Raw genomic sequence first — 23,313 nt, forward strand, 5'->3', positions numbered from 1 at the left:
AAAGTAATCAAGAACTATCACCTAGAGGGTATCCTGCGACACACTTAGGCTCAAGCTGTAAGAGAAAATTCCAATTAGTAGAGAAATTAATTTAAAAAATTACCTTGACGTGTCGATAGCTATTTTCTGCTATCGTTATCAAAAGAACCTAAAAAAGAGTATGTTAATAAATTTCTGCCGTTTCCTATTTATCTAAATTTTGTCGAAATTCCATTAAAGTAAGTCCTTTTCAACAATAAATGCGACTCAAATTAAGTATGAGAAATTCCCTTATAGGAAAAATAAAGAATTATTCGAGTGGCTGCAACTGTCATTTTTTACATAAAATTTCAAATATCTCGAAAACGGTTAGACTTAGGAATAGGATATTATAAATTAAATACATTTAGAATTTGAAGTAGAATTCAAAAATGTAATAACATATAGGGTGTTTCATTTTAAAAAAATTCCGGTATAACCGGAAGTGTGTCCATCTTAAAAATATTTTAGGCATCATGAACGCAGTGGCTGTGGAAACCAGCCGGGAAAACTGTAAGGTTTTGAAAAAACGGCGTTGAAAATGTTGTCAAAACCGTCAGTAACAAACAGTCAAGCTGTCAGCGTGCGTGGCGGAAGTTATTACTTTCCACATGGGATGAAGCAAAGTTAACTTCTTGATCTCTTGATGGAAAGTACACAGTTTTGCTACTGTTCTCGATAGCAAAAAAATCAGTTTTACTCATTACAATGAGATGACAATGACAATTTATTTTTCCGCCCATTATGCAATTAAATTTCTATTTTTTTTTTTCTTCATTCCGTGTGGAAACTAGTAACATGCGTCATGGACGCTGACAGCTTGACTGTTTGTCACTGACTGTTTAGACAACATTTTGAAAGCCGTTTTCTAAACCTTGTACTTTTCCCGGCTAGTTTCCACCGAGGGTCAAGAAAAATAATATAGAGTACAAGAGAAGTTGACCCCCGAGGCGAAGCAGAGCCATAATGGCGGTATATGCGAAGTCGCTGAACAAAATTGCTAATGAATTTAGAAGTACATTCGAAGGAATACTGGCAATTTTGTGACTTGTTCCATTTTCAAACTCTTCTGTATTGTGTCGCCTTCTTTTGCAAACTGCATTATTTTCTTTATTTTGTAATCCGGTATAGAATTCCGGTCTTATTTAACCATCTGACAAATAAAAAGTCAAGAGGACTGGGGAGAAACAGAAATTTTTTCTGTATAAATAAATCCATTGAAGATTATAAAACCTGATCACCCTTTGGCGTAGAAGAACAAAAGAGATTTATTATTAAATCAGTCATATTATAAGAATCTGTAGATATATACAGGGTGAGCTTTTTCGATGACCAGTATAGGGATCTTCAAAACTATAGCAGTTACGAAAAAGGTTAAATGGACAAAGAATTGTAGTTTCGAATGCTATACTCGATACCAATTTAATTTTTCAAAAATTTGACAGCTGTCAAGAGATATTTGGAAAAAACTTATATATGGTAAATTTAAATTACTCCTAGTTCCGTTGATATTAATTTGACAAGAAAGCATTAAATAAAAAACATGTAGGAAATTGAATTCCAAACAAAATGGCATAAGACATTTCTCCAAAATAACTGGCATTTTAGACATATGACACAAATTTGAGTTTTTTTTAGTGGCAACCAAACTTGATTATTGCTTTACCGAATAGAGCATTTTATTACGATTTCTGTGATATCACACCGTTAGGATTTTTTGGAAAATAACGTGTCTGTGAACAATTTATACTTTTTCTTTGATCGAAGTTAGCCATGGAAAATAGTTTAAGACATAGCATTGTTGCTATGGAAACATGTGAAATAATAACATCTTCCAATTTTTGACGTTCAAGTTTAAATTCAACTTAGAAATCTAAGTTAATTTTATTGTAAAAATGAATTATTCCAATCCAGAAACAAGCGACGTGATTAAAACCTACATTATATGTGATAAAACTGCTAGACGAGCCTCTGATTACTATTTTGACCGTCGTTAACCGTCCTTGAAATAATTCAAACAATTAAACGACAATTTGAGCACTTATGGAAGTTTTGCGCAGCTGAGAAATGAAGAATGAGAAGCTGAGAAATCAAGATGAAGTCATAAATGAAGCTGTGGAAGTTAATGTCTTAGCCATTGTAAGCCAGAATCCACAGATTTCAACCAGAGAGATCGCAGCAGAATCCGGCACTTCCTAAAGCACCGTGATCAGAGTTTAAAAAAACACAAATTCAATCCGCATAAATTATCAGTATCCCAAACTTTACATCCACCGGATGAGGAGCTGCGTGTGAATTTTTCTACATGGTTCCGAAGCAAATGCCAACAAGACATCCAATTCCGTTATAAAATATTGTGGGCGGATGAAACTCGATTTTCAACTTGTGGTTTGTTCAATCGACACAATGAACATCTTTGGGATCAAACAAATCTCCACCACAAATGGTAGGTTCAAAAATTCTTGGACCATTTATATTTGAAGACAGCTGTAATGGGAGTCGGTATCTTCAATTCCTTGGAAATAACCTGGATTTTATGTTGGACGACTTAGATTTAGAAACATGGCGTAATGTGCAACGGTTTCCACATGATGGCGCTCCATCCGCATCATTTTTTCCAAGTGCGGAATCGCCTGGACGTAACTTTCCTGGGGCTTGGATCGCACTAAACGGTCCTATTTTATGGCCACCTCGATCAGCGGATCTTTCACCTTTGGATCTTTCACCTTGGACATTTGCAAATATTTAAGGTCGGTCAGCAAGAAAAGCAACTTATTCAATTTTAAAGCGTTGCAATGTTTGCATTGATAATAATAGTGGACTTTTTGAAAATGTTTTACAATAAAAATTAAAGTTTCCAGAGTTAAAGTTTAATTATTATTGGTATGATTTGATTTTTATAATAAACACTTTAAATAAGCAGCCGTCTTAATTAAAATAAAGTTATTGCCAACTTTAATGTGGTTGTCAAAATAAATATTGAAGCGTACTGTTATTATTTGTTACTATGGAAACAATGCTGTATGTCTTATACTATATTCCATGCCTAACTAAATTGAAAAAATATAAATTATTCGCAGACGCGTTATTTTCGAAAAATAACCTAACGATGTGATATATGACAGTAATCGTAACAAAATGCTCTATTCGATAAGGCAATAATAAAGTATGATTGCCATTTAAAAAAACTCAAATCTGTGCCATATGTCAAAAATGACAGTTATTTTGGAGAAATGTCTTTTGCGATTTTGCTTGGAATTCAATTTCCTACAAATTTTATATTTGACGTGTTCCTGTCAAATTAATATCCAATTACCATAAATAAGTTTTTCTCAAATATCTCTTGACAGCTGTCAAATTTCAGATAAATAAAATTCGCTTCGGGTAGAGCATGCTAAATTACAATTCTCTGTCCATTTGACTTCTGCGTAACTGCTCTAGTTTCGAAGATCCCTGTACTAGTCATCGAAAAAAAACTCACCCTGTATAATATGTTTGATTATTATGATATATAAAGATTATGATACCAAAACATGAAGAAAGGGTAATACTAATTAATTGTGATGTGTATTGTAATATAATGTATATAATACTTAAGTCTTAATTGAACAAATCGATACTTTTTATGCATTTTGAAGTGTAGCCTGTTCTGGTCGCGATGCGTACGTACCTGCGATTTAGTAATAACATCCGTTCTATTTTTTGTAGGTATTGAGACCAAGTTTGCAGGATCTAGTTGTAATGACTTGGTGACTGTTGACAATGCAGGTTCAACAATAATCAGCGGCCACTTTGACAAAACAATTCGATTTTGGGACTGCAGGTCAGAATCCAGTGCGAACAATATTGTTCTAAATGGGAAAGTGACGTCCTTAGATTTAGCTAGAGGTACGAACCCTTAAATATTACAAAATTGTAACTTTCCAGTGCCACACGCTGAATATTAATCTGATATATTTTCAGATACAAAATACCTATTAGCTTGTGTTAGAGATGACACTCTGAAGCTGATTGATCTAAGAATGAATCAAGTAGTAAAATCATTTAGGTAAGTTTAATAGAGAATTGTTATCTAAGTATAATATACAGGGTAATTCAAAATTGACGTCTTTCGTCTGAGGATTTTGTCTGTGGGTGTTTAGGGAGTACAGGCAAAATAGTACACAAAGTAGTTCTTGTCGAAATTGAAATATTTGCAAAAAACTAGATCAGAAGGTCGACAACAATGGTTTTCAAGGTAATCTGCATCATTAGCATTACGTAAATACCTGTTGCTTCTTAAATATAAAAAGCTCAAGTAACCATAGATAAACGCATAAAGTGAAAGTGACAGTGAAAGAGGTTAGGATAACCGGCTGAGCCAATGCCACCAAAGGTCTCCAATCAGAAGTTACGGCTAATGATCTATTTGCAATTCATGCTTTGAAAGGTGGACAACTCACAAGAGCTGTTCAAGGTTCTTCCCATTTGACTCTAAACATGTTTGGGCCAGTGTAATCACGTTATTGTGCACTGTTCGCAATATTTTTTTCAGCACTCCCAGAGCTGGTGGTCTGTCGCTCTGGGTTGTGTGGGACTCCAGCTAAGCTGTTACCCACTTAACCCTTTCCTCCCCGCCGAGGTGGTGTTTGGCTTTGCACCGCGGTCATTTCTGCCCTATTGTGCCCTCGTATTTTACTCCTCATTATCCCTGTGTGTTCAGTGAATTCCAGAAGAATCTTGGGGGGGGAGGTACGACGCATGACCTGGTCTGGTAGTCATCCCTGGCTGCAGCTCGTCGAGTTTCCCAAGCAAGTGCCTCTTTATGAGTTCTCCCTGCTGAGGAGAAAAGTTCTTCTCGGGATATCCGACCGCTGCGATGGCCATCATAATCCCAGAAACAGCAACCTTTCACGACTTGTGTGTGGTTCCTTCCTATACGGAAGTTCCCACACACAGCCGCCCAGGTGCTGGCTTGTTGGGTGTGCTGCCATCCGACCGGTGTCGCTTTTGCGTCCCAGTCATGGCAGCTTTTTTGTGGGGCTGGTGGCCGCCCCACACTTCGTCTAGTTTCTCTGAGCCGCCACTGCATGATGATCTTGGTTCATTTGATGTCATCTTTGGCGACGTGCCCGGTCCAGCCCCTTTTATTAATGGCAATACGTTTGTTAACATTAACGACTCTAGCTGCTTCTCTGATAATATCGTTTCTGACTCGGTCCCTCAAGCTGATCGCCAGCATCGGCCGTTCCATTGCCCGTTGACACTCTCTGAGTCGGTTCGCCCTGTTTTGTGTCAGAGTTATAGTTTCAAGGCCGTAGGTAATAACAGAGGTAAGATGCAGGCGTCCAATACTTTCCGCTTCAGGTTGATGGGCATGTCTGGTGCTTTGAGGATGTGGTCAAGTTTTCCAAAAGCCGCCCACGTCAGGCCAATGCGCCTGTTAGATTCTGCTGTCTGGTTGTCCCTGCCAAGCTTGATGTTGTGGCCAAGGTAGACATACTTTTCAACTACCTCAAGCGTGTGGTTCTCCAGTGTGACCTCGATGTCACCTGGACTTATGATTTTAGTCTTTTGGAGGTTCGTCCCCAGGCCCACGGATATTGATGCCTTTCCTCTCACATGTTAGGTTTTGAAACACGTCGTGTAGCAGTTTTGGCGATATAGCATCACCTGTCTAACTCCTCCTTTAATAGGGATCGTCCCGGTAACTGAGTCTTCGGCAGCTTTAACGTGGAGAGTAGCATATCTATCTCCGATTAGATTCGAGTATCTTGAGTCAATCCGCGCTGCGTCCATCGCATGTAGAACTGCCCAGATCTCCACAGAATCGAAAGCTTGCTGGTAATCGACGCACGCCCGGTGTAATGGGACGTTGTATTCAATGCATTTCTCGATCAAGGTGGTGTACCCCTATCATGTACGGTTCTTGAATATAGCTTGTTCTACAGGTTGGCAGAACTTGTTGGTGAGACGGTTGGTGATTAGTTTGGTAAAGAGCTTGTATAACACGGAGAAGAAGCTAATCCTAAAGGCCGGTAAATCTCGATGTTTGTATAGTCGCCTTTCTTGAAAAAGATGGTAACCTCAGCATTTCTTCATGTCCCTGGAATCCTTCCTTCTTCGAGGCACCTACTAAAGAGAGTGAGAAGTGCCTTCTCGAGAGTTACTGGCTTGGACTAGGATAGCTTTTTAAGTTTGTCCAGCTGGCGGTACTCCGGTGCATCGGAACCATGACCCTGCATTCTTCCATAAATTTGGTCGTGTCGGGCGTAAACTTCGAGTTTTGTTGCCTGCCAAACTTTCTTTGTGGCAACTCGGATACTTTCGATGATTTTGTCTGTCAGTTCATTTAACTCCAGATCTTCTCCAGAGGTTCTCATTTATGTTCAATCTGTCTGCTGATCTCCTCATGAGCCTCCAACTCAGTCCCCTCTGGTCTCAGCCTCTTCAGCATCAGCTTCTTTCTTCCCGATCTAGTATCGAAACATATTTTCGCTCTCAGCTAGTCTGTGGTCGCTTCACGTGTTGAAGCGATTTAAGACTATCACATCGGTGCACATGAGCTTATGCATGACGGAAACAGTCGATCTCGTTTTTGACTGCACTGTCAAGAGTTTTCCAGGTGCATCTTCGATGCCGAGGTTTTTGATCGAAGGTGTTCATGCAATACAACCCTTCTCTGAGCAGTTGCCGATGTTATGGGGGTCCGCTTCTGTAATTATCTGTTAATGACAAAAACCATCGGTTGTCGCTTTGGCTTTTCCTTCATGTGTTCCTTTCTTTTGTTTCCGTCCTATCTAAATGTTCATAATTTGACGTCAAGCTAAAGTAACTTTTCTTTTCGAGTGCTTATGCATTTCAATAAGCTACAAATCAAGCATGAGACCGTTTCAAAATAGTGTTAATAACAAAGTTGAAATTCGATTTTCAGTTCGCCTCTTTCAACTATAAATATCTTTATAAAAAGCATATACAGGGTGTCGCAATAAAGATGGTAAGCGGCTGTATCTTGGAAAGTATGTGTTGTAGAGTGATCAAAAAACAAATTTATAACAAACTTGAAGAAAATAATTTACTGGAAATTATTTTGAAATTTCTCAGATTACCACTAGATGGCGTAATTGCAAACGGTATTTTAAAAAGTCGATTTTATACATAATTTGTCCCTATAAGTGAAACATGTGGTACGTTTAGTCAAAACATCAGAAAAAAACTACTACTTTCCTTATGAACTTTTTCCTAACTTGTCAAATAAAAGGTGGGGGAGAGTCAAACCGCTTAATTCAAATAAAACTGTAACTACAAAACGGCTTGACCGATTTCAAAGTTCGTACTATCAATTGAAAGAGCAATAAAAACTCTACAATATGTGATATAACAACAATCTTACTCGTTTTCGAAAAATCCGCTTTCAAAACAATTTATTTGTTTTAATTTTTCATAAAAATTTCACATGCTACCATCAAATTATTTTACGCGCATTCGAAAGCAAAGAAAAAAATGAACCAAACCGCAAAAACCGCATCTTAAAATAATTTCTGGAACCGATTTAATACTTGAAAATAACAAAGATTGCCTAATTCAAATGGCTACCGGGAATGCGTGTAAAATAACTTGATGGAAGCATTTGAAATTTTTGTGAACAATTAAAACAAAGAAATTTTTTTAGAACAGCGGATTTTTCGAAAATTATTAAGATTACTTTTATATCCCATATTGTGGAGTTTTTATTGCTCTTTTAATTGATAGTAAATACTCTGAAATCGCTCAAGCCGTTTCGGAGTTACAAGTTTGCTTGTTACCAGCGGTTTGACTCTCCCCCACATTTTATTTGAAGTTAGGAAAAAAAGTTCATAAGGAAAGTAGTACRGTTTTTTATTATCTTTTGACTAAACTTACTAGATGTTTCACTTATAGGGACAATTTCTGTATAAAATCGAATTTTTAAAATACCGTTTGCAATTACGCCATCTAATGGTCATCTGAGGAATTTCAAAATAATTTCCAGCAAGCAAATTATTTGTTCCAAGTTTGTTATGAAATTTTTTTTCCGTCACTTTACGAAACATACTTTCCAAGATACAGTCGCTTACCTTCTTTATTGCGACACCCTGTATATTTTTTTTTCTCGTACACTCCAAGTAAGCTTCTATAACCCCATTAAAGGAATGACGGCTCTTTTGAATAATCCTGTATACGTGAAAATATTATCACTTTTTAGGTATAAAATATGGGAAAAACACGAATACGCAAAACAAATCAGTATGCTATGGTTGGTACACTAATAAAAAATAAATATACTGCTACTAAAAAGAATTATAAATAAACAAACCAATGTTTAACGTTGTTAAAACAGTAGATCTGCTTTGAATATGTAATGTTATTAATTGAATATGTAATGTTATTAAGTCTTTAGGACATTGCTTTACATTTTCATTAGGCTAAATGGTAGTTTTTGTGCTTAATAACATTAAAAATCAAGATTAGTAATATCGATATTAATATTCCGAGAAATGCGGAGGAACAATTTTATTGATTAATGTGAAAGTTTTGCTTTTAAAACAATTCATTGATTGTAAATTGTCAAAAGTCATTGATCCAAATCTATTGATATTCCAATCTGGAGTGACAATTCTTAATCGATGAGAATCATATTATTGATAAATAAAAAATAAGGTAAAAAGAACAATAATAATAGTTAAAAGGTGAAACGATGAACACAACATTTCTTCCCCTCTCTAAGAAATCGACTTGAATCCGGTTCTGATAATCTCTTGGCCTGATTCTTGACCAAATCGCTGGGGTGGCTTTCGCACACGAGTTGATCTACGCAGTGTCATCAATGTTGTTCCGGTTGCAGTAGTAGGAAGCGGATTCGTAAATGATGGTATTAATGATGTAAGACGCATGTCCTAGTCTGGTAGTCATCCCTGGCTGCAGCTAGTCGATTTTCCCAAGCAGGTGCCTTATTATGAGTTCTCCCTGCAGAGCTGAGGAGAAAGTTCTTCTCGGGCTATCCGACCGCCGCTATGGCCATCTTAATCCCGGAAAACGCAACCTTGCACGACTTGTGTGTAGTTCTTTCCTGTACGGAAGTTCCCACACACAGCCGCCCAGGTGCTGGCTTGTTGGGTGTGCTGCCATCCGACCGGTGTCGCTTTTGCGTCCCGGTCATGGCAGCTTTTTTGGGGTGTGCTGGTTCCCCTGAGGGTCTAGTTTCCGCCTGGCGGCCCCCGAGAATTTGTTACCACCCATCGGTACTTTACCAGCTGCGGAGCCCAACGGTTCTTCTGAGGAAGTCCCGCCGGTATTTTGTGATGGTATGATGATGGTGTTTTCCTCGCCATCATTCCCACGAGTAGCTAGGGAAAGGTTAGGTCCATCCACACAGAGCCCCGCATGTATGGATAAGGCTGATACAATGAGGTGCGCCTGTTGCCTCAAGGTTAGTCGCTTTTGGCTGGGCTTCCCCCCATCCTTGCATCTCTTGGCGCGCACTATACCGTGAGAATTGGGAGGTGTTGTAGTGACCTCGTCACGCGATCCGGGTAGTAAAACCAAGATAGCCGCGCCCCCTACAGTACCTATCCCGAGGCCGTAGCCACGAGAGCCACTGCAGGCGGTTTGCGGTTTGTGCCACGAGCTGTTCCGCGGCGACGGTTTTCGCTCCAGATCCATGGGTTTTATTCTACGACGTCCATGCGGATACTCCGAGTGGTGATCACGATACCTCGGTGGAGCATGTAAATTGCCCATACCTAAGACGATTTAGGATGTTCGATCATTTGTTACATATGCCTATAGATATGTATGTCAGTCGTGTTTAGAGGCGCAAAAGAAGAAGTCTTCTGCTTCTTCTCCTTCCTCATTTTAAGCCTTGTACCTTGTGCCAGTGGTCGACGTGTCTGTGGAAACCCGTCTCGAGCAATTTTTGCTACCCTGTCCATATTCGCTCTAGTGACGTGGTCATTCCAGGCTGTACGACGCTTCCGTCCCCATCTGACTATGTCCTCGATCTCGCACTCGTTTCTTATGTCAGTGGTCATCCATTTCCTGTCTCTTAGGGTGTATCCTACTATATTTCTCAGTATTTTCATTTCAGTTGTTCGCAGGATATTTTTCGTTCGACTGGTGTCTGCTCGGGTTTCTTTAGCGTGTATCCGTACGGGTCGTACGCAAGTTTTATAGGTCTAAATTTTAGCCTGTTTCCCCATGTGTGTGTTGCTTCATACTACGTATCGTAGAGCACCTGCTATCTTGCTGGAGAATTTTTTAGTGGCCGGGTCTCTGATTCTATATTGAATTGTTCCTTGCCGATGATTGGAGGAGTTCTCTTTCTTTGTATTCTTATTCGGAGCTTACACAGAACTAAGAAATGGTTAGCCCCCATGTTGGCGGAAGTGAGACTTCTGGTGTCTAATTCTTGATTTGGGTGTATGGCGCTATTTGACATGATATAGTCTATTGTTGAGCTCTGTCCTCGAGAATTTTTCCAGGTGATTTTGTGCTGCGATTTGTGTCTGAAGAAGCTGTTATTTATTCCCATATTGTGGCTGGTGCAGAAGTCTATCAATGCTTCACCATTTTCGATAAGATGGTCTTTGTTAAGTCGATGTTTTACTCCAGGTATTATGTTGTTCCCAATTCTGGCGTTTAGGTCGCCCATTACAAAACGAATTTACGCACACTTTTTAGAGCTGCCGTGGACAAAGTACGGCTAGCGTTGTTGGTAACCAACGTTCTGAAAGGACACCGTACATAAGAAGATTATAAGGAGTTTCTCTGTTACTGGTATCTTCCTTACATCTTCCTCTAGTGTTTCATAGAATAAGCCTTTTTCTTCTTTGCTTTTGTTAATATCTGGAGCATATACACTAATTATGTGGAGTTAAAGCAAAAGAAGAAGTCAACGAAAATATTCGAGAATCGTAAAGATTTGTTTAAGTTGCTTTGTATCACAATTACAGCAAAATTTAAAATATATGAAGCTTTTGTATTTAGCTATTACGGCTCATTTTTGTTTCACTATCGAATTGGCTTACAAATATTAATAATAAATATTTAATAGGGTGATGTACAACGGAATAGCCATTGTGTGTTAACAATGCCTAATTTGTGTCTGCGTCTTAAAAATAATTTTTGATGAGGAACAGTAATTATAGCACTAACTACTAAAGTATCAATCCCAATAGTACAAATTATTAAAGAAGTAACTGTCTTTCATTTTCAGTTGCGAAGGTTTCAAAGTTGGATGTGACTGGTCCCGAGCCACATTTAGCCCTGACGGGCAGTACGTGGCAGTAGGATCATCAGATGGGAGCGTTTACATCTGGGGTGTATCCACGGGCAAAGTAGAGACCATCCTTAAGGAACATGGGTAAGCATTTTTCTGTATTTGGGATAGTAAATGTATGTATTATGTGGTGTAGGTACTCAAAACCCTTATAATAATAATAGTTTATTAACTGATTAGTCGCATATGCGTGGCACAAGTATAGGTTCTTTGCCTATGACACAAGCTAACGCAACACTCTAAGGCGCGGTTTTGAACCTGTTTAATAGATGTAATATGTAATAGGTTCAAAATCGTTCCTGGGAATGTTTGCTTGTTACGTTGCGGAAAAAAACCTGTACTTCTGCGACTCACTTTGAAACTTCTTTTACAAAATGCCAAAGTAACATAGCAGAAGTTTAGCAAGAACTTACACCAGCAAAAGGCTAGACACTGGACGAGTGGCTCCATGAATTGACGCAGACGGTGGACGATCTTGCATTCTCATTGCATATTGATCTCTATTTGCAGCAGCGCTTTCCAGGAGAACACGGAGCATTGCACAACAACTGACACTTTAATTAGGCACCGGTTAATTGTCCCGATAATTCCGCCGAGGAAGGGCTACATATCTACCATGTATATAAGATACACAGAACACTAGAACTAGAACACATTAAATATCTGATCTTGCGAACACCGGATCAAATTGAGCAGGAATTAATTAATCGAATACGAGAAACTGCTCGAAGTGTGAGACCAGACTGCTACCAAGAGTGCACGATAAAGTGATTGGGACACAAATACGTTTGGAGTTAAGCGGGCAGGACTTCGAACATCTCCTGTGATATAACAACTTTGTATTTTACTTGATAGATACTGATCATTGATACATAGCCATTAACAGGAGGTTTCTAACTACAGCTATGACAGATTTAGGTATATTTGCCCCAAAACGGTGGACAGCACTGACGGCAAATTGACAATGTTATCCAAACCTCAAAATATTTCATAGTAATTTCACATTCTTTGTTTTGTGGTTACCCGTGGTTAATACAATATTTAATAATTAAGAGCAACAGGTATTTGCGTAATATTAATTAGGCAGATTATCTTGAAAACATTGTTGCCATCCTTCGGATCTAGTTTTTTGCAAATATCTCAGTTATTAATAAGAATTAATTTTTGTATATTTTTTTCTGTACTCCCGGAACACCCGAAGACAGCGCCTTCAGAGGAATGTCGCCAATTTCAAATCACCCTGTACAGTGACTTTTTTTTAGTTCTTTTTTCCCGTTTTTTCTCTGTTTAACAATTCATGATAAATTCATGTAGAAATGAAAAATATGAACACTGACTCTTCTATTTTAGAAAAAATATGGCTTTTTCACAAAATCATCAATGAAAAATCAATCTTGGTATGTGATTACCGCTTCAGATCGTTGTAATATTTTACTAATATCGACTCGACTAGTTTTCGGTTGGGTTTTGGGACCTCCCTTCCCAAAGTATTAAATTTTCGTGACACTACGATTTTAATTTTGCTATAAGACGCATTCTGGTAAAGGCGAATAAAGAATAAGATAATTTTATTAAATTGATATTGATCTTTAAAACTATGTGATCAAGGTTTAGAACTTATTGGTATCAAAAAACGCGGTGCCCAATCAACGTAAATAAGAAAACATATGATCCATTTAAACTAAAAATATCTGCAGTCAACTGAAATTTGTATAGATTGTACCTTAGCAGGCTTAAAAGTCCAAATAAAAAGTCCCTTCATCCGAATGAATCAAAATAATAGTTTTCGATGCAAGGGCGAAAAGAGTCGTTTTCGAACGACGACGGGGTTTGTCAATCCTACAGGAGTTCAAAAAACGGATTTACGCCCTCGTATGGAACCATATTTTTTATTCGAATGAAAGACATAACACCAATCATAAGTTATAATAAATAAGAATTGTCAAAAATAAAAGGAGTCAACTTCATATTTAAAATTTGATATCAAAGCCATTTTTGAAATTGTCACGTTTCAACGTTTGTAATTTTTCAATAGCGTACTGTTGTAAGGATATACAAGTGAAACAATGAGTGTTGAAAATTCTAGTGCTGCTTTAACCGTATGGTGTTTGTATAAGTTGCATATTTTACATGAAATTTGAGCTATTTAAAAAGGTCGTGCTTCCTGTGTGGCAACATCGGTCAGCGCACAAAAATGGCTATTTTTTAGATTAAACTACGATTTTCAGACTAAACTGATGACAAACTCATAATTTAGAAATTGTAAGTAAACGTTAAATTATGATGAATAATTGTCTATAAAGCTACGTAATTCATTAAAAAAGTTTGTCGGTTACTTTTTAATAAAAATACTTTCAAAATATTATGACAGTGACACTAAATTTGTCACACATACTTCTTCTTTTTGATCATCGCTTCTGATCGAAAAATGACGGTTTTTGATTCATTCGAATAGAAAGTAATATTTATTTGCTTTACTTTTAAGCACATACTTTTGCGCTTAGTCTGCGCAAAAGTAAATATGACAAATTGCACTCGTCACTGTCATTATAGTGTTTAAAATATTTTCATTGAAAAGAAACGTACATGCATTTTTGATAAATTACGTACCTACGTACCTATACTACCTTTATCGACTAACTATTAAGTGTTGATTCTATTTTAAAGTTTACTTACAATTTGTAAATTATAACCTTGTTACAAGTTCAGTTTCAAAGTCGTTTTAATGTCATGCAAATATGCAACTTATACAAAAACCATACAGTGAAAGTAGCTGTTTCAAGGTTGGAAGTTGACGCCCACATTTGCGCCAATGCGTCAACTCTAACTTATAGAGGTGTATAGAACATTTAATTTTCAACACTCATTGTTTCATTTGTATAGGTATGCTTACAAATGTACTATTTAGAAAAATTGCAAACGTCAAAACTTGACATTTAAAAAGTGGCATTGACATCAAATGTAAAATTGTAAAATATGAAATGGATGCCTTTTAATTTTGCTGCTATGCACGAGTTCAACTACCGATGGCGGCGCAGCAAAACGTAAACATTACTGGCTCTTGTTAATGCCTTACTGACATCCCATATTTTAGCCTTTGTTTTAAAAGTCTATAACATAAAAATATACTTACACGTTTCTCGATATGTTTTTAAGCGAATGAATCAAAAAGTGACATTTTTCAGTAGGAGGCAATGATCATAAAGAAGCACTTTTCTTTACTGTTCATCTAAATGTGACAAATTCAATCTATCACTGTTATTATATTTTTTATGTATTTTCATTAAAAAATAACCGACATGCATTTTTAATGATTTATGTAGGTTTATTGACAACGATTGTTTATAATTTAAAGTTTACTTACAATTTCTAAATTATAACTTTATCGCAAGTTCAGTCTCAAAGTCGTTCAAATGGTTGGTCTATTTTTCTGCGCTCGCCGATGTTGCAACAAGCAAAACACGATTTTTTTAAAGAGCGCAAATTTCATTCAAAATATGCATCTTATACAAACACCATACCGTGAAAACAGCACTTAAATGTTCAACACTCATTGTTTCAGATGTATTTCTATGATGCTTACAAAAGTACGCTTTTGAAAAACTGCAAACGTTAAAACGTAACAATTTCAAAAATGGTATTGACATCAAATTTAAAATATGAAGTTGACGCTTTTATTTTTTTATTTATTATAACTTATAATTCGTGTTAAGTATGTGCACTTGTTTCGAAAACTATTATTCTATTTGTCTAAAGGCTTGCAAAAGCTGAGTGCAACTAAGCAAAACAAATGTCAAATTTTACTTGTTAAAGTGTAGTTATAATTTAGCCGCCAGGGGGCGTTTGGACTTTCGGTCTCATAAATTATTATTTATTATTTCTTATTATTCGTGTTATGTCCCATTAAAAAAAAAATGTTCGATACGCGATACGATTGCGAAAATCCGTGTTTTGCCCTTTGTCGAGAACAACTATGTTACCGTTGATGGCTTATAAGACTGCAATATCTTTACAATTTATGAGAAGCACTCTTTCAAAATACCCCTTGAAGCTTATCAGAAAGAAATTGAAATATCCGATTATCGATACGAGCAAACGGTCAATTATGGGGTAAATTTGAATCAAAAATACAAATCTCAGAAAATCTGGGTGTGGTATCAAAAAACTAAATTTGACGACTAAAATTGAAGTATTTTATGGGACAGCCTGTATTTTTTTAATTATTTTTGAGTATGCAGATTGTAAAATGAAGGAAAACGTCCTTTCTGATTTTCTCACACTGTTTAGGCGGGACGAAACGATTTCATGCTAATAGGACACTCTGTATATATGAGATGGTTTATTTAAAGAAATCATAAATTCAGTTTTTGCCATTTAGAAAAATTTGATTACCACCAAGGCGTCTATGATATATTTATCACTGTAAAGAGCAGAAAGAAAATTGCAAGATTTATTTGTCATTATACATGATTTTATAGTAAAATGCAAATGAAAGTTTGCTGACTGCAAAATCATAATTTGTATACTAATGTATCAATAATATTAAAATGCACTAAATATTTTTCTAAAATGTTGAGTAGGCACTTTGTATAACCAACTGCGGATTTCAAGTAAAAAACGTAATTAAAGCCGACGCTGAAATATAAACACGTGCTCTCTGCATAAGGTCGATTTATATAACAATGAAAAGATATTGTCAGTCTCAAGTACACAACTCTATTTCATACGCAATGTTGACACAAATGCATCTAAAGAATGACCAATCATGATAAAATAATAATACCCTGTGCAACAATAGTTATGGTTAGCAGCAAGCGAATTCAACCATTTAGTTGCTGATAAATTTAGATCTATTGGTTGGCTAAGACTTACCTACTTTGATTGCACTAAGAATGTGTTTATATGATTTCATCGATACATCAAGCAGTTTTAATATTTGCATATGAAGCGGTTAGAAGAAACAGTGTGCAAGTGATATTTTAACAAAATTGCAGTTAACATTTTGTATGGTTTTGTAGTAAAAGAAGTCATGTATCAATGAGCGAAAAAATCTTATTACGGAATATTCAAAATACCTTAAAGAGCCAAACGGTCCAAGTGCACTTAAGTCTAACTGAAACTGTTGAACAGTTGATACTTTATATCGAGACGAGTGGTGGTCACACAAAAAACAAAAAAATTAGCGAAAACCTTTGTATTTAATCCAATGCTCAAGATTGAAAATTGCAGTACAATTGTTTCAAGTCAGTGAATAGCCCGAATATGAAAAGTTGCTATTTGCGCAAAGTGCTTTAAAAAAACCATTAGAATTTTTCAAATAAAAAGAGAACAATTGTTTCTAACTTTAATCCTACATTCCACCAATACACCACAGTACTATAAACGTTCGAAGCATGAAAAATAAAAAACCAATCGGCAACAAATAGAAAACTGAAAAAAAACATAAACACAATCATAAAGCGCAGATGAAAAGCTCGCACACTTTTCAACAATTGGTTTCAGATTAGGACGAGTAAAAAAATGTGTTTTCACTATTTTGTTACTATTTGTTCTGTTTTATTTTGTATTGATAATATTATTAAATAATGTTAATCAGAAACCAATGAGTTTTCGACTATTTTATTTGGAAGCAAAATTTTACTAAGTGCAATAAAAAAAATAAACACGATTAACACTTTTTGCTTCACAATAAGTAAAATATAAGTATGTAAATATTAATAATAATAACTGATTTTAAATAATCCACATTGATCCATAAGAAAAACGAATTGACAATTTTGCGCCCATATTTGACAAGCTCTAGACTTTAAACATAATATCCGCCTTTTTTTAAATTACCACTTACACCCTTCTACTTCTAACTCTTTCATATATAAATTCAAGGAATTAAAATGAAGACAAAATTTTCAAAAATCAATTAATATACCGGGTGATTCAAAATTGGGGTCATTCCTCTGTAGGTGTTGCCTGGTGGTGTTTTGGAAGTACAGGAAAAATAGTTAAAAAATTCATTGTAAATAAAATCGGAGATATTTGCAGAAAACTTGATCAGAAGGATGGCAACAATGCTTTTCAAGGTAAACTGTCTAATTAACATTACAATACGTAAATACATCTTGCTTCTTAATTATTACAAACTGTAGTAACCATGGGTAAACACAAGTCAAAGAAAGTAAAAGTGACAATGAAATACTTTGAGGTTAGGATAACGGTGTGACTTTGCCGTCAGTGCTGCGACCTCTTTCAGGCAAATGAGTGATACCTATATCTAAATCCGTCACACTTGTCATCAGAAACCTCCTCTTGAGGAGTTTCATTGATCACTATAACGCAAATGAAATACAATCAAGTTGTTAAATAATAAGAGATTTCGAAGTTATGTCGGTTTAATTCCAAATCTGTTTGTGTCCCAATCTTGGCAGCAGTATTTATCAGCAGACTTTATCTGGGCTCACATTTTGAGCAGCTTTTGTTATTTGGTGAATTAACCCCGGTTCAATTTGTACCAGTGTTTGGAAGATCAAAGATCTAATGTGTTCTAGGGTCCTGTGTATCATACCTACATGGTAGGAATGTAGCCCTTTCTCGGGGGAGTTTTTGGGATAATTATCCGGTGCCTGGAAGAGGGTCAGTTCTGCAATGCTCCGCATTCTCCTGGAAAGCACTACTGCAATTATCTCCAATACATATATATATTTTTTTTTGGAGTTTTTGGACTTTGGCATCACACTACCATCGCACGGAGAGGTTCTACCTTCTAACCCATAACCTAACTATTTGATTTTAAATTTTTATTTAAAATGTTCGAAATATGTTCCTTCTGAAAGCTAAAATTGGTAAGGCAATCTCTGGTCTCAATATTTTCTAAATTAATAATAGCTCTTCCGTTTACAACAACAGTTGTGTCAATAAATGTAAAAATGTAAAATGTAAAATTAAGCCTCTCATTAAATCGTGATCCACCGGTCATTTCGGTGCAGAAAGGTACTGTTTTCTTCCATCTTAACCACTTTTGGTTTAGTAACAATACAAACTCAAACTAGCTTTGAAACTTTTCTAAACAAAACGGGATAAGAAAACAATAAAGTGAGGTATATTTTATTAAGAGTGCATCAAACGCGGTATCAAAAACTAAAAAACGCACTTAAAGTTATTTGCCTAAACAACCTTATTTTTTAACACTGCGCATGGTCACAATAACGATTATCGTTTAAGGTCAACGTAATTTTAAGGGGCCTAAAAACTGTCTATTACAATGACAATTTACCTTTCGGCTCACTATTCAACTTTAAGCAGTGGCGGAACTTCGACTTTCGTGTCTTTTACCGTAATATACTTTTTATTCGATTGAATCTAAAAGTGTCATTTTTCGATCGAAAACTATGATCATAAAAAAGCACTTTTCTTTACTGTTCATTTGTTTTACTTTCACGCACGGACTTTTACGTACATGTACGCAAAAGCAAATCTACCAAATTGAACCCGTCACTGTTATTATATTTTTTAAGGTATTTTTATTAAAAAGTACGTTTATCGACAACTATTGATTATAATTCAAATTTCTAAGTTGTAACTCGCCGATGTTTTTAAATAGCGCAAATTTCATGCAATTTTTCATACAAACACCATGCCGTGACAGCAGGACTTGAATTTTCAACACTCACTGTTTCACGTGTAAATGCTTACAAAAGTACGCTTACAAACGTCAAAACATGACAATTTCAAAAATGGCATTGACATCAAATTTTAAACATGAAGTTGACGGTTTTTATTTTTGACTATTTTTATTAATTATAACTTATGATTTGTGTTATATTTTTCAATCGAATAAAAAATTTTGTTCGATACGAGGCCGAAAATCCGTTTTTCGAACTCCTGACGGGTTCACACAACAAACGTCAAACGACGTCGTCGTTCGAAAAACCACACTTTTCGCCACTGCAAATTGCTATTCTTATTTATTATAACATATTATTATTTACGTTATTTTTTATCTTTATTATTTATTTTATTTATTTATTATTATTATTAAATGTCTTTCATTCGAATAAAAAGTATTGGTGAATATGAAGGCGAAAATCAATTTTCAAACCGCTGACGGATTCGTCAAACACCGTCGTCATTCGAAAAACGACACTTTTCGCTCTTGTATCGAAAATTACTATTATCTCATATGTATGCATAATGCACACAGTGCGAAATTATCGACATTCGCTGCAACGTTCCTAGTCTATTTTTTCCATAGACCTTCCAGCTAGTAAGCAATTAATTTAAAGGTGCTTTAACGGTTTTAGCTAGTCGCATTAATAAAATTCAGCCATAAGGCTACAAAGACATATTTACGATCAAACTATTCAGTTTAGTTGCGTTTTCATAAAACATCCCTTATACGGATAATAATAAGTAAGCAAGCCTAAGTGGGCTGATCAGTTTATATTACACACTCCGATCTGTTTAGATAATGCAAATATTTGCACACGCTTTCTTTAAATGCCTCATATTCTTGCTCAAATGTTTCCATTCCCAGCATGGCATCACATTTTCAATAAAAATTCACATTACAACGTATGTTTTACCATATAATTATCTGGTCGTTAATTATTACGAATACACAGGGTATTTTAGTGCCATAGAGTTCATTATTTCCGATGGTGTTGAACTTTCGAAAAATAGTTTCATATAAAAGTTGTTGACGCACAAAGTGCGCACATTTTAAAAATACCTTATATGATACAGAGTGTCTCAGAAAAGCGAAGCAAGATTAAAGTGTATTTTTTTAAATAGAACTACCCATTTTTCTTTAGCTCATGGAATGCAGCTTGAAACGCTGCATATGCACCGTAAATTGTTTTTTTTATTATTTGCGACGTTGGCAGATTATCGCAATTTTAGTAAAATTTTGCTTAAAAATATGGTATCTAAAAATTCATTGTACCAGCAAAAAAAACAAGTTAAAGATAAAAAATATACGTCTTTCCAATCACCACAGATCCGTTAAAAATTCTTTGAACCAAAAAAACAATACATTATACAGGGTGTTAAGAATGTGGACTTCAATCTAAAACTTTTTAACGCAATATAATTTTGTTTTTCAAATCGTAGTTCAATACGTCATTATATAGACAATTTACAAAGTTATAAATTTGCATTTACACTTTAAGCTGTGAAATCAACCGTTTTTAAATTATAATTTATTTTATTTAAGAATTTCAAAAAGTTGCTAGTTTTTGTAAGGTGGCTATGGAAATCAATAAATAAGTCAAAATTTGAATTGCCACGTTTAGTTGATTATTTACCTCTAATTATATCAAGGAAAAAATGTGGTATTTACATGATGGAGCTTCAGTTCACTATACAGCTCAAATTGATGAGTATCTAAATAATTAATTTCCTGAGAGGTGGGCCTGTTCAATGGCGTCTTCGTTCACCCGTTTTGACAAAAATGGATTTACGTCAAAAACTTACGTCAAAAACTAAATTTATACTCAAACTACAAAAGATGACATGAAGGAACGAATCACAACTATTTTTCGAAGCATTAATAATATTGTTTTGAACTGCGTTAGCGATTCATTTCAAAAACGTAGATATTAATAGTTGCTTAAATGTTAACGGAAATCATATTGAACATTTGTTTTAAAATATCACTGTTGGTATAATTTTATATTTTTATTTTTATAGACGTATGCAGTTTTATTGCATTTTTTACTATGAAATGCCATGCACTTTATAAAACATTGCACTTTTCTTCATTAATTATGTCAAGTATCATCAAATTTTGACACTTATTTAATGAATTTTATAGCCACCTTACAAAATGTAACAACTTTTTGAAATTTTTAAATTAAATAATTTATAATTTGAAAACGGTTGATTTCACAGCTTAAAGTGTAAATGCAAATTTGTAACTTTGTAAATGGTCTATCTAATGACGTATTAATATACAGGTACTTACATTTGAAAAACAAAAGTTATATTGGGTTAAAAAGTTTTAGATTGAAGTCCACATTGTTAACACCCTGTGCAATGTATTGATATTTTGGTGCAATAAAATTCTTAACCGATGTGTGGTGATTGGAAAAACGTATTTTTTTGAATCTTTAACTGCTTTTTTTTGCTTCTATAATGAATTTTTAGATACTATGTTTTTAAGCAAAATTTTACTAAAATGGCGATAATCTGCCAATGCCGCAAGGAAGAAAAAAACAATTTACGGTGCATATGCAGCATTTCAGGCTGCATTCCATGACCTAATGAAAAATGGGTAGTTCTAACGGTAGTAGAAACGTTCAACACCAACGGAAATAATAGACTCTCTAGCACTAAAAAACCACCCTGTAGATGATATGCCTACATGAAATCTTCAGGGCTTATTAGCACAAAGTCTGTCAATTTGACTTTGACTTTTCCTCAAGGACCTCTATCTAATAGTAAAAAATGAGAAAATGCCCAGATCACACGTATTCCTTCTGCATACGCCATCATTTTCTGTTATATCAATTAATATGCAGATCAACCTCAATTGGACTGTTCTCCAGGTCGGCAGTGACAGCGACGTCCTGGCACCCCTACGGAAGCTATTTGGCCACTGTTGATCGTTCGAAAATAGCAGTTATATGGGCTGGAGACTTATAAACTTCAACCATGATTCCTTCTACGGATACCGCAATGACCAAACGCCAGTTCGCCGAGGTGCCTCCGTAGGAACAATAATCGAAAATTTTTACTTTAAGAATTTTCCATGTATTACCTGATATTATCATTTTTTAGCATATTCACAAATATTTTTTATAATACATAGCTTTGTTACGTACATGATTATTTAGCATTAACAGAATTACATATTAAATTAGAGTTGTTGCGTATCACAGGTTCAGGTTCTTTAAAACATTTCAGTGCCGTCAAATGTCAATAATTCAATTTGTTCGGGTGTAATGGTTCTAAAATATGAATACGCATTGGGTTGTAATTACCTTGAATTCTGAAACATATGTTAAGTGATTTGTTGAAATTGATATTACTTTATAAACGGAACTGCTGATATAATAAAAAAATACAAGTAACCTAAGCGAGTTATAATTTCTTATGATCAAAGTCATGAAAAAATGTTTTGAAAGGCTATTTTTGGAAGGTCTTAAATGTATACAGGGTAAGCACATAGTCAAAAGGGCGTACTGCGATATTCTTTTGATTAAAAGAAGACCATCTGACCTAACTTTCATTAACAGAAATTGTCAGGCTCCTTTGCTATGGATAGTCAAAGTTCTGCAAAATTTTTTGCAATATCGGCAGAATGGTACGACGTATTTTAGTGAAACTCGCCGTTAATTTGTTCTTTTTTTGTAAAACTCATATTTTGATGAGATCTAACAATCGATTCATCCGTTTTAGACAAGTAGTGAATCCTTGAGTGTCGTGGTACGAAAACTACCAGAACTTTTTATTTGGTGGATGGAATCAACTCATTTTTGTTAATCATAATCATTTATGATCATGTTTATACATAAATGTTAACACACGAAAACAAGTCACAAAGCAGGTATACATACTAATAATAAAATACAGATAATGAAGAACAAACAGGATGTCCTACTTACAATAATAACATTTACAATACACATTTACAATAGTTAAAATCTAGTCAAATACAAAGCCCATAAATTCAGAAAATGAATAAAAACATTCGCTTATAAGGGTCTTCTTGATTTTTTTGACGAAAAATATTATATGATAACTCCTTCATATGTTGTGGTAGAGCATTGAAAAATGTAATTGCCCAATACCCAGGGCCATTCTGGTGCCAGTACAGAGGTTCTAAGTTATTTTTATTTCTGATGTTATAATGGTGTGCATTTTCATGTAATTGGAAATTGGCAGAATTTTTTACAAAAAGCAAGTTCTCGAATATACAGGGTGTCCCAAAAGTAATGGCACAAAACAAAATGGCGGATTCCTGGGGTGAAAATATGATGATTTAACACAACTTACCTTAGTCCAAAAGTTGACGGTTGCCGACATAC

General features: G+C 35.3%; 1 protein-coding gene across 2 annotated transcripts in view; it reads left to right on the forward strand.

Annotated features, from left to right (window-relative positions):
- Positions 1-22,356, forward strand: part of LOC109542356 (autophagy-related protein 16-1) — a 609,070-nt gene extending 586,714 nt beyond the window's left edge. Inside the window, exons 10-13 of one of the 2 annotated variants that reach the window (XM_048668352.1) lie at positions 3,727-3,906; positions 3,982-4,066; positions 11,231-11,377; positions 21,805-22,356. In XM_048668352.1, coding sequence (XP_048524309.1) covers positions 3,727-3,906; positions 3,982-4,066; positions 11,231-11,377; positions 21,805-21,928 — 536 coding nt within the window. In that variant the 3' untranslated portion in view covers positions 21,929-22,356. The remainder of the gene's footprint in view (positions 1-3,726; positions 3,907-3,981; positions 4,067-11,230; positions 11,378-21,804) is intronic. The other variant, XM_048668354.1, reaches the window with a different exon arrangement.
- The last annotated feature ends 957 nt before the right edge of the window (positions 22,357-23,313 follow it).

Source organism: Dendroctonus ponderosae, unplaced genomic scaffold, assembly GCF_020466585.1.
Source record: "Dendroctonus ponderosae isolate FM_Combo_2020 unplaced genomic scaffold, Dpon_F_20191213v2 Dpon_F_20191213_7, whole genome shotgun sequence".
Classification (NCBI taxonomy): Eukaryota; Metazoa; Arthropoda; class Insecta; order Coleoptera; family Curculionidae; genus Dendroctonus; species Dendroctonus ponderosae.